Here is a 17,060-nt window from a genome sequence, read left to right as displayed (position 1 = left end):
AACACTAAAATAACATATGACGCCAATTATATGCATTTAAAAAGTAAATATTAAAATAATATCAAGATAAATTTAAATCCAAATATCAGAATTATTTTGCCAAATAATTAATTAATTTATCATCAAATTTTATTTTTGTAAATATTGAGCGATAATATTTAATTGTTCAAAATAACGATGGAAAAAAACTATTTGAATATTGTAAAGTAAATAAATATATTGAAAACTATTAGAATATTGTAAAGTAAATAAATATATTGACTCGCAAGTGATATCACATATATAAGACATAACAAGACTTGCAAAATTCTCACTTACAATAAATATTATATTATTTCATATTATAGAACGGAAATCAAACTATATAGTATTGTAGCTTTAAAGAATAATAATCCAAAAATGTTTTTACGACTCCTGCAAAAAAATTTTATGAAGGAAAATCTCATAAGCACTTTTTGGAAGCAATCCAAAACACCAACCTAAACCTCGATAAATAGCACCTTACTATATATGGTTCAAAATGGGTAGTAGAGGGACTAATAACTGCAAGACGGCAATTTAACAGAGTAACATCGTGATCCTGGTTATGTGGTTGTTGCTATTGGCCTGTGAATCTTCTCCACATCGACATCATCTTGTCATTTTCTAATTACAATGACTAATATTAATGTTTAAGCATACTTTTTACTTGGAGTGCTAGTTTTTCATAGGCTCAGCCAGCCAGCTTCATTTGGAAATCAAATGTTTCTACTTTTTAATCCCCCACCTTTACACTGTATGGTTTTATTTTGTATATAGTTTAAGGTATCAAAGTTGAAAGACTGGGTGTTCTTCATTCTTCACAGAGACAAATTAACTTTTCTCTGTTTTTTTCCCCTCGGATTCACCATGATCAATGCCTAACTTTGGAGTATGTGGTTGACTAATGACCAGAACCAGGTAAAAAAGTAATTAGGACATAACCTTGACTATTGATGTCAAGATTGCAATGACAGCAGCAACTTGATGCAAACTTCATATCAAGATTCAAATATATTATTAACAATAGTGGACCAAAACATGAATCGAGAAGATGCATCAGATCAGATTGGAGGAGATAGTTTGTCATTACCTCAAGTTGGTCTCAGAAATCTCTTGAATGCAGAGAGGAAAACTGAAAGAACAAGAGACCTTAGAAAAACTGATCATGTGAAAGGAAGCTAGAATAACTGTTGCCTTTTAAATCTTATTATTACTGTAAATCGATCAAGTGTTTTATGTTAATTGGGATACGAGTGTTCTTGGAATTCCAAAATGTTACACCATGACACCAGATGCAGTTTCCTTAGAACCCTTGGACATAATTAATTTCCGCCCAATTACTGGATCCACTCTTCAGTTACCATAACTGATTCAACAATTTTCCCACAAAATTTATACAAAACAAAAAATCTATAGTCTATACTCATAATGGAAAAGCACTTTAAGATCACTCAATAGGTGCACATAGAAATTCAATAGATATGAAGGAAATAAAAATTCAAACAACCAAAAGAGAGAACTCGAGGTTGGGATGAGATGAAACTTTAAATACAGAAGACAATTGCAATCACTAATAAAGTCATTCATTTAATCTTCAAAACTACACCCTAAAACACAAAAAAGTATAAATATCAAGCATAAGAGACACAAAAACAAACAAACAAGATGAAGCCATATTTCTAGATGATCATACACGCATCCTCGATTTTTTCTTTTTGGGACGAACAGTCTCTTCATGGAGATCAGGGAGCGGGAGAATGTTGCGACCGGTTTCCTGCAGGATTGTATAAGGTGAACTTCAAGCTTGCTAGATTACAAATAAACAAATAGAGATAAGCATTGTCTTTGGTACCTTAAAGCGTGTCCGAGCTTCTTCGAGAAGACATTTGCCAAAAGGATCAACTAGGACTCTGGAGAAATTAGGGCTGCGTATAATCTCATTGTAGATTTGAGCTGCTAGTTCTTCCTTGGATTTCATCATCAAAGCCGACACTACGGACTCTGCATCTTTGTGCATCGACATTTTGGCAAAATCCCCATTTAGCTGAGCTACTATTTCTCGGTGCACATCATGCATCCCAAGTTCTATTACATCCTGCACCACACAACACCTGAAACAGGAAAAATGTTGAATTTTATGTGCAAGCAAGCTTGAGAGAGCGTGTGTACGACGTACCCGTATGTATCATGAGACAACTCATGTACATCTGCTATTAGTTTTGACAGAATACTCGGTCGGCTTTCCAGTAGAAAGACTCCCGAGTTAAGGAGTTCCCCAAGAAGGAGGTGTCCATATCGATCGGTGGCCATTTCGAAAAAAATATCAGCTATAGCATCGAGAATTGACTGGGAAAAACACAAGTGAAATATGGTAAAATATTATAAAAAAAAAAACAAGGAAGAATTAATTCTGCAACAAATACTTGAGTTTCTTTTGCGTGCTTGGGGAAGATACGGACGAAATGGCCGATAACGTGGTAACCAAACTGGTGCTTTACGAGCCGAGCCATGAAGGGTAGCAAGGTAGATATCACGTCATATATTTGTTTTGGGGTCCTGAGACGCTCGACAAACTCCGCAATGGCCTTAAATCTGCAAAGAAACACGAAAATCCAGAAATCGCCATATATATTATAATTAGCTGAAATTTAACACATACCCGTGAGAGTTGAGGCAGACAAGCATGAGTATATGGGCATCAGCAGTGAGCGAAGAAACCATCTGGTTCATCTGTTGTTCGTCGCAGACTCCGCAAAGACATATAATTAAAGAGCTACCAATTCCATCGAACATCAACGCACATATCTGATCTTTCACCTCTGAAAAGATCAATTGAATGTCTTCAGGTTTCCTATGGCGGAGTATGCGACTCAAGTAACTGCTATCAATTGGATCCATTGCTTTCCAAAACAACTCGCCCTTCCAATCTTCTAAAGAGTGTGGCACCGGCGGCAGAGCTGGAGGGTTTACGGCAGCTGAAGTGACGTACTTAAACATCGGAAATTTATGTTTTCAGCGGACGCCGATCCGTGGTGAAGAGAAGGATTCTGCAAACAGATCGATCGTACCTAGGGTTTCAGTTTGCTTTTGTTTTTTGTTTTTTTTTACAAAAATAAACTTTAATAAAATTGAGTTCATGTATGGACCCAATTATGATGAAAAAAATTAAATAAAAAAAAGGCCACCGGGTTTCTCAAGATGGTGTAATAATTTTATATCATATATTTATAATATGATAAAATATAGTGAAATTTTGAAAAATGGACTTGGTTGACTATAGTTGGACAAAATAAAAAATTATTATAAATTAGCTGTCAGGCATACATATGAAATATATTTTATTTTTTTATTGTTATTCCACAAGTAAACATAAATCATGCATAATCATATAATAAAATGTAATATGCAATGCATGAAAAGCTCAACGAATAATAGGAATAACAAGATCCAATAAACGGTACGATAACAACTGGAATAATGCTCGAGCAACAACACACAGGGGAGCTACATCTTCATGCAGCTAAACCGCCCTGCCAAGTATGCGAGGTATGCCGTGCTTGCCTAATAAGCACCCACGACTCGGCCTCCATACAGCCTATAACGATACAACAGGAAGGCACAATAACAAACAACATATAATGTCAATATTTCAAGTGCATATCACACAGAAAATGCATTAAGAAATTGACAATCATAGTTTCGGTATCAGTGATAACTCGACTCATAAGCCGCCAGCTGATTCCGAAATAACCACGTGTGTCAGGAATATAATACAACAAATAAAATGGGTAACAAGAACGATAGGACTCAACGTGAATGCCATAATATCATGCTCTATACTAAATGCCGTAACATATGTCAAATAATTGATTGTATAATAAACAAGGCATTTAATTCACATAACTCACATAAGTCACATAAAACAACTTATATGTGAGTAAAGCAAAATTTATAATTTACCGTCGTATGTTACCGAACTATAACATACCTATACCGACTGGTAACGACAACAAGCTCAACTTTGATCTCCTCGGCCTAAAAATAAGATAATATGACGAGTCGAGTAAATTTCCAATTCAATAACAATATTTCCAAATTTAAGCTTGTACCTGTGCTCAGTTTTAAGGTCAAAACTTAACCAAAATATATTTATCATACATGGTTGGAATTCTAACTCAAAAACCCATCATCAGAAGATGTCAACAAGAAATTCAATCATCTTGACACAGATAAACACTCACGACCAGAAATCTAGAAAAATGAATTCTGTAACAGTTTCAGATTCGGCACCTATGACCATAAAATTCATATTTAATTCATTTTTGATCCTAATCAATATCCGCCAAATGGAAATGAAAGACAACTTAAATATCTAAGTTTTTATAGAAGAAACCATTACCAGAATCTGAGTAGATTAATCCCAGATTTAACAAGAACACGCTGCTACTCACACATTTAACGGACAGAACTCTAATACCTAGTAGTTTCAGTAAAACGAGCATAACTCTCTCAATTCTTAATGGAAATTAACGATTCAAGTCTCATTTCGAAGACACGACATAGCTCTACAACTTTCATTTTAATCAAAAATCCAGAATCCGAATGCACGAAGGTCATAATCCCGAATTACAGTAGGTATTCTACCCAGCTCAATTGCAGAATTCGGTTTTGGCACATTTTGGTAGAAAAATCATATCAAATCCGTTTCTTACTGAAATTCGATGATTCTAGTGGCTCTAGAAAGCTACCAAACAGATCTAAAAGTTCTATTTGAACCACAAGTCAAGATTCTTAGTGCACAATACACATAAACCTGAAATCAGAAGCAAATGCTGGAATTTCTGGACCTGGAAAACACAAGATTCAAAGCTTACTCTCGTTGCTAGCGGTCTCAAGGTGAAGCTGAACGAAGCTCGCCTAAAATACCTTAAAGCTCTGCTGAAGATGACTGGAAAACAAGGGAAGAACGCTGCTAACAAAACCTCACCAAAAAGACATTAATCGTCCAAGAAAACGAAACAAATACTCACCAAAATTGGAGAAGAACCCGGGCAAGAACGGCTCACGAACGGAGCACTCGCTTGGCTTCAATCTGCTTCGATCTCCTTCTATTATGGTTTCTGCTATCTGCTATGTCTTCAGCTGTATCTCACGGTGGTTGGATTGAGAAATTCAGGCAGCGCGGCTGCAGCTAGCTGGAGCAAGGAAGCCGGCAGGTTGCAAGGAAAGGAGATGGGTTGGGGTGTGAGTTACGGGAATGGGGATTGGGGTTTCTGATTCTTTCTCCCTTTGCTAACAAAATATGTACGCATGAGTATAATATAAATTAGTTATTAAAATTAATAACTCATGCTCATTTGATCTAGTTTTTGAATTTATTCTGCTCTCGTGTGTTATTTAAATTTTACTAAAATACATATTTTTAACACACTTCTTGAATTTATTTGGCATAAATAATTATTTTAATTTACAACTCAATAATTATTTAAATTATGCCAAATTACCAGATAAGTAATTATAGGATCTTACACGCAGGCTACGTTGGATCTTGGCGGCTGCGTACGATTGTTTCATGGGGTGAGTCTAGATGTTAATAGGTGGTTCGATACGAGCTGGAAGTGTCATTATGGTGTTAGAAGTCGGGTGAACCAATGTTGAGCAACTTCGGGCGTGATACTCGTCGTAGGTGCTGTGATGGTTTGATGTACGTTTTCAGTCTAAGGCTAGGTTGGGGCTCTTGTATTTGATTTGGAGTATGTCTTAGGGTCCTATGGTAAGCCTGGTCAGGGTGGTTCGTGGTCCGGATGGTCGGGAAGAAGGTTGGTGCAGCTGAGTGTGAGGGAGCTTGCGCAGGTTTGGTTTCGCATAGTCTAGCGCTGCAGCGCTGACCATCGGATCGCAGCGCTTAGGTCCTGTAAGTTTAGCGCCGTGCCGCAGCGCTAAGATATCTCAGTTGAAGCGCCACAGTGCTCTGTGTGTGGCAACTAGGCGCTTGCTCAGCGCCGCAGCGCTACACCCTCAGCGCCTAGGCGCCTGTTCTGTTCTTGGGATTTTGTTGTTTCTTGTATAATTGTTCAATTGGGTCCTATGGTTGGTCCGGGGTGCGAGTCATGGTTTAGACGATGGTTAAGCAAGGTCAAGTCACGAGTGGTTTGGTTAGTCGTAAGCTATTATAATTAAGTTTGGAATTTGTACAGATTCGTTATGCGATTTGGGTTGTTAAGAATCATGTTTTAGAATGTTGCAGCAGTTGCCCAAATGAGATCCAACGAAACCCACGACGTTTTGTAAGTATGTTTGACCTGCAAAAGAAAATATTTAATATTTTTGAGGTATGTGATTTGTCTTGTGGCCAAATTATGTTACGGGTTTGGAAGCCGGAGAACGTGTCCCGAGACCTCTCCAACCTCTTCGGGGGATTTACGGGTTTGGAAGCCGGTAAAGTATGACCAAGGACCTCTCCAACCTCGGTAAAGTATGACCAGGGATTTATGTATGTGGGAGTGGACATCTGGTTGAAAGGCTGTGGTGATCCCTACCAGCCCAGTACTGTGGTTTTTGTCTGATCAGGCAAATTATGTTATGGGCAATTTGCTTTGAAACATGCTTCTTGATATAGGTGAATTTTACTTGTTTTTCATATCGTGTTATGTCCTGTTGTGTTGCATTTATCATTTAGATTTCATGCATTTTGTGTTATTTTAGCATAATTTATGTTTTCTTGTTGCTCATGAGTTTAGTTGATGAAAATGCAGGTGAGTCGAGAATAAACTGAAAATTAAAGAAAAAAATTCGAAAGCCATCTGCCCGGGCCACATTCATGCCCGCTCAGGCGCATCAAAGAAAAATTAAAATTTAAGATCTGCGCAAGCCATGCGCCCGGGTGGAAACTTATGTCCGCCCGGGCTCGTTTGAAATTTAGGAAAGATTTTTGGACGATTTCTTTCCTTATTCTGAAGGTGGAGGATATGGAAGGGGGAATTGCACGAATTCAGAGAGAATTTCATCAGCCACCACAAGCCTTGGAGAGGAGTTTGCTCTTGGAGTTGGAGATTCGAAGATTTCCGGGCGTCGTTCCTCGCATTTTTCGTCAAATCTAGTATTTCTAATTTAGTTTTTATCTTTTAAACATTGTTGGGTTTATGTCTATTATGAATTCGAGTAGCTAAACTTAAAATATTTGCTGGGATTGAAGAGGATCCTACCCCAAACTTTAATTTAATTAATTTATGTTTTGATTGTTGCGTTGTTCTTGAATGTGCTACTGCTTTTCATTGTGTTGTTAGAGCGTAGCTAATTTTAACAACGTTTTTATATTGCGAGTGAGTTCGAGAGAATAACTTGTGATAGGAACGATTAGTATAATATGTTGATCTACAATTTACATAGATATATGAAATTAGATATGCGCCGATAGTCATAGTCCGGTAGGGCGAAAACTAGGGGATTTCATAGATCGACATGTGATTCACTCTTGATAAATAATTAAAGACATTTAATTATTTCATTGAGTAGAATTAGTTTGGCATAACTCGAGAGAGTGTGTTCAATTGAATAGGAAATCCTGTCGGGAGCATACAATCACTATCGAACGAATTAATTAATTAACGAGGGGTAGATGAACCGATAATCCCAACAAATTCATTTCTCATTGAATTTTAAATCAACCATTTTAGATATTATATTTCATTATCCAATTCTTGAATCATTTTATTTGTGTATTTATTTGAGCATGCTAGTACTAAAACAACCAATCAATTTTCGTTGCTAAAGATTTAATAACTGAAAGTAATAATTTTCAAATACAGTCTTCAGTGGAACGATACTCGTACTCACGTACATTATACTATTACTTGACATCGTGCACTTGCGATTAATTTTTGAGCATACAAAATCATATTTTTATTAAGGATTCCACAGTGCAAGTTTTGCTTGATCAAGTTTTTGGCGCAGTTGCCGGGGACTGTTAATTCACAATTTCATTTTTAACTATTTTCTTTAGCATTGGTTCATTTTATTAAATTAACACTCCATATGCTGTTACAGATATCTCGTCCAGTGCATGCCAAAGTCACTTGACGTAGAGCTTGATCAGTTTGACCCTGAAATCGAAAGAACTTTCCGGAGGAGAAGACAGCAGCAGAGACTGATGGAACTGATGGAGAGGCGGGAGCACGAGCATGAGGAGGAACACCATGATGCTAGACATGTTGAGATGCCACGCCGTATACCGATGCTGGAGTATGCCCAACCTTCTTTGGATGGCGCACGCCCCAGCATTGTGAGGCCTATTGTGCGGGCAAACCACTTCGAAATCAAACCAGCTATAATTCAGATGATTCAGAACACAGTCCAGTTTGGAGGATCTGCAGTAGATGACCCAAACACGCACATCGCAGATTTTCTCGAAATTTTCGACACTTTTAAATTTAATGGAGTTTCTGATGATGCTGTTAGGTTGCGTTTATTTCCTTTTTCCCTACGTGATAAAGCTAAAGCATGGTTGAATTTTTTGCCTGTAGGTTCGATCACCACATGGGAGGACATGGCGAAAGCGTTTCTCATTAAATACTTTCCCCCATCTAAAACCATGAAGCTACGGGCAGACATCACCAAATTTGCTCAATTCGAGCAGGAGTATTTATATGAGGCATGGGAGCGCTTCAAAGATTTATTACGAAGATGTCCTCATCACGAACTGCCACTTGGGTTAGTTGTTCAAACCTTTTACTATGGCTTGCTTACTCCTAATCGTACTATGATAGATGCTGCTGCTTGTGGAAACCTCTTGAGAAAACTGTTGAGGAAGGATACGAGTTATTGGAAGATATGGCTGCTAGCAGTTATCATCCTCAATCTGAAAGGAATAACCAGCGAAGAAGTGCAGGAGTTCACCAGGTAACTGACCTTTCCGCTATTACTGCACAACTTGATGTCTTGAACAGGAAACTGGATGGTTTGAATATGCGTCTGCAAGAGATATTTTGTGAAAAATGTGGAGGAGAACACTATGTTAAGGACTGTCAAGACAGTGGTCCTTTCTATGTGCCAGAAGGGGCACCTGTGAATCAAGTGGGAGTCCAAAATCATCCAAGGAATGATCCGTACTCAAACACATATAATCCTGGATGGAGGCAACATCCCAACTTCTCATGGGGTGGTCAAAGCAGTCAGAATCGACCACAAGGAGGACAACCATATGGGAAACAACCGATGTACAGATCTGATCCTCTTTGGGAATAGAAGTTCAATTTGGAGCAGATGATGTCTAAGTTCATCTCATCTACCGAAACCAGACTCCAAAACCAAGATGCATCAATAAAGGGGTTAGAGAATCAGATTGGGCAGTTAGTGAAGATGATAGCAAGTAGAGAGCCGGGCACCTTGCCAAGTAACACAGAAACCAATCCAAAGGAGCAAGTGAAGGCCATCAAGTTGAAGAGTGGGAAAATTTTAGATTCTAGAGCAAAAGAAAATAGTCCAGTACCGGATGAATAGACTGAGACATCCAAAGGTAAGTCTTCTCACTCTGCACCAGCACCCACTGCACAATCTAAAATTGTTATACCTCCTCCTTTTCCTGCAGCATTTAAAAAGAAAAACTTGATGCACAATTCGGTAAGTTTCTTGAGGTATTCAACAAATTGCATATCAATATTCCTTTTGCCGATGCTTTGATGCAAATGCCTAGTTACGCTAAATTCTTGAAAGACATAGCAGCTAATAAGAGGAAGTTGGAGGATCACATGATGATAAACTTGACTTAGAATTGTTCTGCATTGGTACAAAACAAGATCTCACCGAAACTAAAAGATCCAGGGAGTTTTTCTATTCCTTGCATGATTGGTGATGTTTTTCACAAGGCTTTGTGTGATCTTGGTGCAAGTATTAACCTTATGCCTTTATCTGAATTTAGGAAGCTCGGATTGGGAGAACCTAAGCCGACAAGGATGTCCTTGCAATTATCAGACAGATCTGTCAAATACCCGCGAGGAGTCATAGAGGACGTCTTGGTAAAGGTGGACAAATTCATATTTCCTGCAGATTTTGTGGTACTTGACATGGAGGAGGATGTGGAGATGCCTTTGATTTTGGGGAGACCATTCCTTGCAACTGGCAAGGCCCTAATTGATGTGCAAGAAGGGAAGTTGAGATTGACAGTGGGAGAAGAGGAGATCACTTTCAATGTTTTTAATGCACTCAAGCACATATTGCACTCTGATAGTTGTTATAGAATTGATGCTTTTGATGCTCTTGTGTCTAACTATGTGCAGGGTGCTATTAGAGATTCTTTGGAAGCCACTCTCACTATTGAACTGAGAGAAGATGAATTGGACGAATAGAAAGCCGAAATAGTGGCATACCTCAATGCCAACCAGCCATGGAAGAGGCCAATAAGGATGAGATTAGAGGACTTGGGAGATCGAAGAGACTTGATCCCTAAGAAGTCAAGCTTGGAGGAGCCACCGACGCTTGAGCTCAAACCACTGCCTCCACACCTAAAGTACGTATACCTAGGTGAGAATAACACTTTACCTGTCATTATTTCTGCTGCTTTGACGGTTGTGATGGAGGACAAACTGTTGGAAGTTTTGAAAGCGCACAAGAGTGCTTTTGCGTGGAAGGTAGCGGACATAAAAGAGATCAACCCATCAGTCTGCATGCACAAGATCTTGATGGAAGACGAGTACTCACCTCTTGTGTAACCTCAGAGAAGATTAAATCCAAAGATGCAAGAGGTAGTAAAAGTAGAGACTATCAAACTCCTTGATGCAGGTATTATCTATCCTATATCTGATAGTGCATGGGTAAGTCCTGTTCAGTGTGTGCCGAAAAAAGGTGGGATTACTGTGATCACAAATGAAAAAAATGAATTAATACCCACTAGGACAGTTATGGGATGGCGTGTGTGCATTGATTATAGGAAATTAAATTATGCTACCCATAAAGATCACTTTCCACTGCCCTTCATTGATCAAATGCTTGAGAGGTTAGCGGGTCATGAGTTTTATTGTTTTTTGGATGGGTATCCAGGGTATAACAAAATTATGATTGCGCCTGAGGACCAAGAGAAAACCAATTTCACTTGTGCTTATGGCACGTTTGCTTTTAGACGGATGCCATTTGGTTTGTGTAATGCCCCTGCCACTTTTCAACGATGCATGACCGCTATATTTCATGACATGATAGAAACTTTTCTTGAAATTTTTATGGATGACTTCTCGATTTTTGGCTCTTCTTTTGATGATTGTTTGCAGAATTTGAAGGTGGTATTGATGAGATGTGAGGAGACGAATTTGGTGCTAAATTGGGAAAACTGTCATTTCATGGTACAAGAAGGAATAGTATTTGGGGCACAAGATATCCGGGCATGGAATAGAGGTGGATAAGGCAAAAGTGGAAGTTATTAAGAACTTACCACCTCCAACATCCATAAAGGGAGTTAGAAGTTTTCTAGGCCACGTCGGTTTTTATCGGCGTTTTATCAAAGATTTTTCTAAAATTGTAAAACCTCTATTTTCCTTACTCATGAAAGATGTGCCCTTTAATTTTAATTCTGACTGCTTACAGGCATACGATGATTTGAAGGAGCGCTTGGTAATGGCTCTTGTCTTGGTGGCACCAGATTGGGATCTACCCTTCGAGGTCATGTGCGATGCCAGTGATACTGCGGTTGGTGCCGTCCTCGACCAAAGGCAAAACAAGGTATTTCATACAATTTACTACGCAAGTAAGACCCTTGATGAGGCTCAATTGAATTATGCAACAACTGAAAAGGAATTACTTGCAGTAGTATTTGCGCTTGACAAATTTCATGCATATCTTTTTTTGTACAAAGTCATTGTCTACACTGATCACTCTGCATTGAAATATTTACTTGCTAAAAAGATGCAAAGCCACGCCTACTTAGGTGGATTTTATTGTTGCAAGAATTTGACTTAGAAATAAAAGATAAGAAGGGTGTTGAGAATGTGGTAGCAGATCACTTGTCTAGACTGGAGCTGATTAGTAATGACTGTGTAGATCATTCTATAAATGATTCGTTTCCTGATGAGCAGCTATTTGAGGTGAGACACTGTCCTTGGTATGCAAATTTTGCTAATTTTCTTGTCACAGGCACATCACCACACAATCTATCGTTTCATCAACATAAGAAATTCTTTTCTGACGTGAAACATTATTTTTGGGAGGAACCATTTTTGTTTAAGATCTGTGCAGATTTTATGATCAGAAGGTGTGTTGCAGAGGAAGAATTTGGTCAAATCCTTAACCATTGCCATGACCGTGAGGTAGGTGGTAATTTTGGACCAACAAAGACGGCATCTAAGGTACTCGAATGTGGCTTTTATTGACCAACCCTCTTTAAAGATGCTCGTTCTTATGTGCTAGCCTGTGATAAATGCCAACGAATAGGTAACATCTCTAATCGTCATGAAATGCCTTTGAATAATATCATTGAGTGTGAGGTTTTTGATGTGTGGGGAATAGACTTCATGGGACCGTTTCCCAGCTCATTCACAAAAAAATATATTTTGGTGGATGTCGACTATGTGTCTAAGTGGGTAGAGGCAGAAGCATATGCCACTAATGATGCTCAAGTGGTCCTGAAATTTTTAAATAAAAATATTTTTAACAGGTTTGGGACACCACGAGCAATCATTAGTGATGGTGGCACACATTTTTGCAACAAACTCTTTGAAAAACTTTTGAGCAAATATGGTGTCACACATAAGATATCTACTCCCAATCACCCCCAAACGAGTGGTCAAGTAGAAGTGTCGAACCGAGAAATCAAGCGGATTTTGGAAAAGGTGGTAGGTGTCAGTCGGAAAGATTGGTCTGTGAGGTTAGATGATGCTCTTTGGGCATGTAGGACTGCGTTCAAAACACCTATAGGCACTACACCATATAGACTACTGTTTGGTAAAGCATGTCATTTACTTGTAGAGTTAGAGCATCGAGCATACTGGGCAATAAAAGCACTAAACTTTAACTTTACTGATGCAGGTGAACGACGTCTGTTGCAAGTGGATCAGTTGGAAGAATTCCGGAATCTGGCATATGATCTCGCATTGTCTTACAAGGAAAAGACAAAGAGGGCTCATGATAGGCGGATCATCACAAGAGAATTCAAAGAAGGCAAAAATGTGCTACTCTACAACTCCCGGTTGCGACTGTTTCCCGGAAAATTGAAGTCGCGATGGTCTGGTCCATTCGTGATTTCTAAAGTTTACCCATCGGGAGCTGTAGAAGTGCAAGATGGAAAGGCTGGTACATTTACGGTCAATGCCCAGCGACTGAATCACTACATGGGTGGCACAATTGAGCCACAACTTGGAATCACCCGGTTCTAAGACAATCCGAACTGAAACTGACCGACAGTCCAGCTCTCGACTATAAATTGAGAACTACCTCGTTTTCCCTTATCTTGTATTTAATTCGATTTTTAGTTTGTGTTCTTATTATTTTTTTCAAAAAAAAGGGAAAGAAAACAAAAAAACAAAAAAAAATGGGGGAAAGCCGTGAAGCTTCTGCCCGGGCGCGTTCTTTTTCAAAATATTTGCAAAAAGCCGTGAGGTCTCCGCCCGGGCGCAAATTCACATCCGCCCGGGCGCGATTTTTTTAAAAATGTTTTTCAAAAGCCGTGGAGCATCCGCCCGGGCGGAAACTTATGTCCGCCCGGGCTGATCGCGCAGATTTAAAAAATCTGCAACTTTCTTTTTCTTCTCCCCACTTGAAACCTTGCCGCCCCCTTCGAATTTCCGCGCCTCCTCACTCAAATCTCGCTCACATAGCTTGTTTGGTACAAATTTCAGGTAAAAATTGTGGGTCTCCATCTTCACCAATCATCAAGAAGCATTTTGCCGGCCACCAAAGTATTTTTTTCGGCCCACCTGACATTCTCCGGCCGCCGCTGCTCTTTTCCCGCCACTGCTGAAGCTTCCGGCCTCCCCGACTTCCGTCAACACGCTTCCTACTCCGGGCTCCTTGCTCTTCCCAAATAATCCACCATGGCTCCTAAAAAAGCTCGGGTAACTCACACCACTTCTTCATCTTCATCGCGTAATTCTCAATTATTTGTGACTGATGCCGCTAGGGAACGCTATGAACATGCAAAAAAACGTAGAGCTCCGCTTCGCGAACGTGGTTTCCAGCTTGTGCAATACATATTTATTATAAATCAAATTGAGAATAGAAGCTGAGGAAAATTTTGTAGCCAACCGCAAGCCGCGGTGGTACCAGTGGTGAGGTAATTTTATGCTAATGCGGCTGAGAGGAGCGACAGTAAAGCATTTGTGAGAGGAAAGCTGGTAGATTTTAGTTCGGGAGAAATTAATAGGGTGCTTGAAACACCGGCTTTTGATGATTCGTTATATGTGGCATGGGCAGCAGAATCCAACTTAGACCTGATGATGCGCAACATCTGCTATCCGGGGTCTCCGTGGAAGACAGCTGGATCATACACTTGCTTCGCCGAAAAATATTTGTTAGTCCCGGCTGCGATGTGGTATGCATTTTTGGCCACACGATTGATGCCAGTCGGGCACACTAGCGAAGTACAGAGGGAGAGGGGGCTGCTGTTTTACGCACTGATCACTCACATGCCACTCAATGTGGGCAGGATTATTCATTCACAGATCCAGCTGAGCATTCATAATCCGAATGTGGCATTATTCTTCCCCCACATCATCATCGAGCTATGTGCGGGTGCTAGGGTTGTTTTTCAGGATGACGATGAGTGGTTGCCACCGACCAAGGCCCTTGATGACGCTAGCTGGCTACAGAAAATGGCAGAACGGCGAAAGGCTTTCCCGCATTTTGGCCCTATATGGGACAGTTTTACTTTCAATCCCGTGCCACAGCAGCCACCACCACCGACCCCCAGACCTCGACGTCGTCTTCTTCATGACCGGATGGACGAGTTTGTTGCATTCACTGACCATCAGTTACAGTGGCAGGCTGTGAGTCAGATATCAGGCCACCACTGATGCCATGCTGCGTCTGTCCCTGAGCCACAGTGGTATTGACCCGGCCCTTCTCCCACCACCCATGCCCGCTTTCCCGCCACCGTTTCAGTTCCACTATGCCGATACACCAGAGCCGGAAGCTGACGTCATTCCCCAGAGGCGCACGAGGAGGATGATCTTTGAGAGGGGAGTCACTTATGTCCCTTTAATTTTTTTTTATTTCTTGCATTTCGTTTAAATCATTTTGTTTATTTCTGTTTCTGTTGCATGCTTAGGTCATATTGCATCTGTTTCGTTATGCACTATTTGTCTTTTTTTCTATCATTTGTTGCAGTGGGGACACTGCTCGACTTTAGTATTGGGGCGTGGATGGGTATTTTTTTATTTGTTCATTTTTGGTGTTTTGTTGGTTATATGTGTTGGCATTTAGTGTTAGTCATTTTTGCATTGGTGTGTGTCAGCCGATAGTGTTTGGAGTAGTACTTGTTAGCCAAGCATGATTAGGAAGTGATGAGACATGCCCTGTCTGTCGGGTATTTGCACACCTTTAGCACATACTGTGGTACAGACATGAATTTTTATTTAAAACATTGAATTCTCTTTGCAAAAATGTTAGAACTAGAAGCATGCATGATAAGATGGTGAAAATTTAAAACTAAAGTGGGGAACGAAGATGTTTGAAGGTGTGAATTGAGCTTGACGATATTCTCTTGAATCGAGGTATCTATCAGCAGCGTAAAAAAAAAAGAGAGAACGATGGAGATGTAAGGTGTGGGGGAGCCGAATAAAGGAATGAAATTCTATTCCTGGCTAAAGTTGGAGATGCAAGGTGCTGGGGAGCCGAATAAAGGAATGAAATCATATTCCTGGCTAAAAATGTAAAACATATGGATTTGAATATGAGATAAAAGGTTCTAATATAGTCCTTTTATTACTGTATTCCAATTTAGAAAAAAAAATTATTAATTAAAGAGATAATAGAAAAAGGGGCGCTGCTGGTGGTTACTGAGTGCAGAGGAATAAAGGAGAGTGAGATTTACACTAACAGGCTGATTTAAATCTCTGACAATGGTTGAGAATGGACCCCTATGTCATTTATGATGCTAGGACTAACGACACACACATACACGTTCAGGTTTTATTTGAAACAATGTCTAGACCAAAAGAAAGTGCGAAGAATTGTGCTTTTGCATTGATCGACAAGGGAATATGTTGAGTTTCGCTGAGGCTAGTTGATGACTATGATTTCTGAAAGGGGATCGGTTACGGTGACCGGAAACGCAACGGAAGCACAAAAATTTTGATTTTATCATAAAATTTTCGGCCACCAACATTCTTGTGTAGCAAATACAATAAACACAAAATTTCATACATAGTGTGTTTAGAAAAATTATACCTATCAACCTCTTGAGGACGATGAATGGCACCAACTAAGGTGTAAACACCTTAGCTCTTCAATGGTAGAAACTATCTTCAAGCTTCTTTTGAGCACTCCTTGCTCAACTATTAAGCCCACCAATAACTAGGTAGATCCCCTCTTAATTTGCACTAGAAAACTAAGAGGATTTTTCAATGAGAATTATTTTCTTTCCTCAACACTTGAAGAAGAAAAATGAGAGAAAAATGGAGGAGAGAACAAGAGCAATTTTCGGCCAAGGTGGTATGGAATGGGGGGAAGGGAAACTTGTCTTGGACATGCAAAAAGTTGAAAGCAAAAGTTGCATGCCATGCCTTGAAAACACAAAAAGTAGTCTCCCAACCTTTCACCTCCCATGCATGTATATTATATGGTTTTTAATCAAATTAAAAACCATGGACTAAATTTAATTATCTCAAACATATTTGAGACTAATTAAACATTACTTGAATTTACCCAAGTCCCACTAGTTAAATAATTATTTTAATTGAGCTCTACAAGACTCAATATGATTTAATTAATCCAACACTTGAATTAATTTAATTATTTGGACTCTACTAGGTCCACTAGTGTTTAATTAATTCAACACTTGAATTAATTTAATTTAGTCCATAATAATGTTTATGAAAATCACAATTTTCAAATACATTATT

General features: G+C 39.3%; 1 protein-coding gene and 1 non-coding gene across 6 annotated transcripts in view; both read right to left on the bottom strand.

The window, feature by feature from the left end:
• Positions 1-5,298, bottom strand: part of LOC140975059 (pumilio homolog 12-like) — a 54,830-nt gene extending 49,532 nt beyond the window's left edge. Inside the window, exons 1-8 of one of the 5 annotated variants that reach the window (XM_073438550.1) lie at positions 5,052-5,298; positions 4,896-4,969; positions 4,010-4,056; positions 2,681-3,068; positions 2,445-2,613; positions 2,198-2,367; positions 1,874-2,132; positions 1,513-1,795 (exon numbers count right to left, since the gene is read on the bottom strand). In XM_073438550.1, the coding sequence (XP_073294651.1) occupies positions 1,709-1,795; positions 1,874-2,132; positions 2,198-2,367; positions 2,445-2,613; positions 2,681-3,018 (1,023 nt within the window). In that variant the 5' untranslated portion in view covers positions 3,019-3,068; positions 4,010-4,056; positions 4,896-4,969; positions 5,052-5,298 and the 3' untranslated portion in view covers positions 1,513-1,708. Of the gene's footprint in view, positions 1-1,512; positions 1,796-1,873; positions 2,133-2,197; positions 2,368-2,444; positions 2,614-2,680; positions 3,137-4,009; positions 4,057-4,895; positions 4,970-5,051 lie in introns of those variants that run through there. The other 4 variants (XM_073438551.1, XM_073438552.1, XM_073438549.1 and 1 more) reach the window with 4 other exon arrangements.
• Positions 5,299-8,615: 3,317 nt separating this feature from the next.
• LOC140975960 (small nucleolar RNA R71) lies at positions 8,616-8,721 on the bottom strand. The gene has a single exon (XR_012175096.1). It is a non-coding gene; the product is annotated as a small nucleolar RNA R71 (small nucleolar RNA).
• Positions 8,722-17,060: the final 8,339 nt, after the last annotated feature.

The sequence above is a fragment of the Primulina huaijiensis genome, chromosome 4 (genome assembly GCF_012295235.1).
Source record: "Primulina huaijiensis isolate GDHJ02 chromosome 4, ASM1229523v2, whole genome shotgun sequence".
Taxonomy (NCBI): Eukaryota; Viridiplantae; Streptophyta; class Magnoliopsida; order Lamiales; family Gesneriaceae; genus Primulina; species Primulina huaijiensis.
The sequence above is the reverse complement of the archived record's forward strand: the minus strand, read 5'-3'. Positions and strand labels throughout refer to the sequence as shown.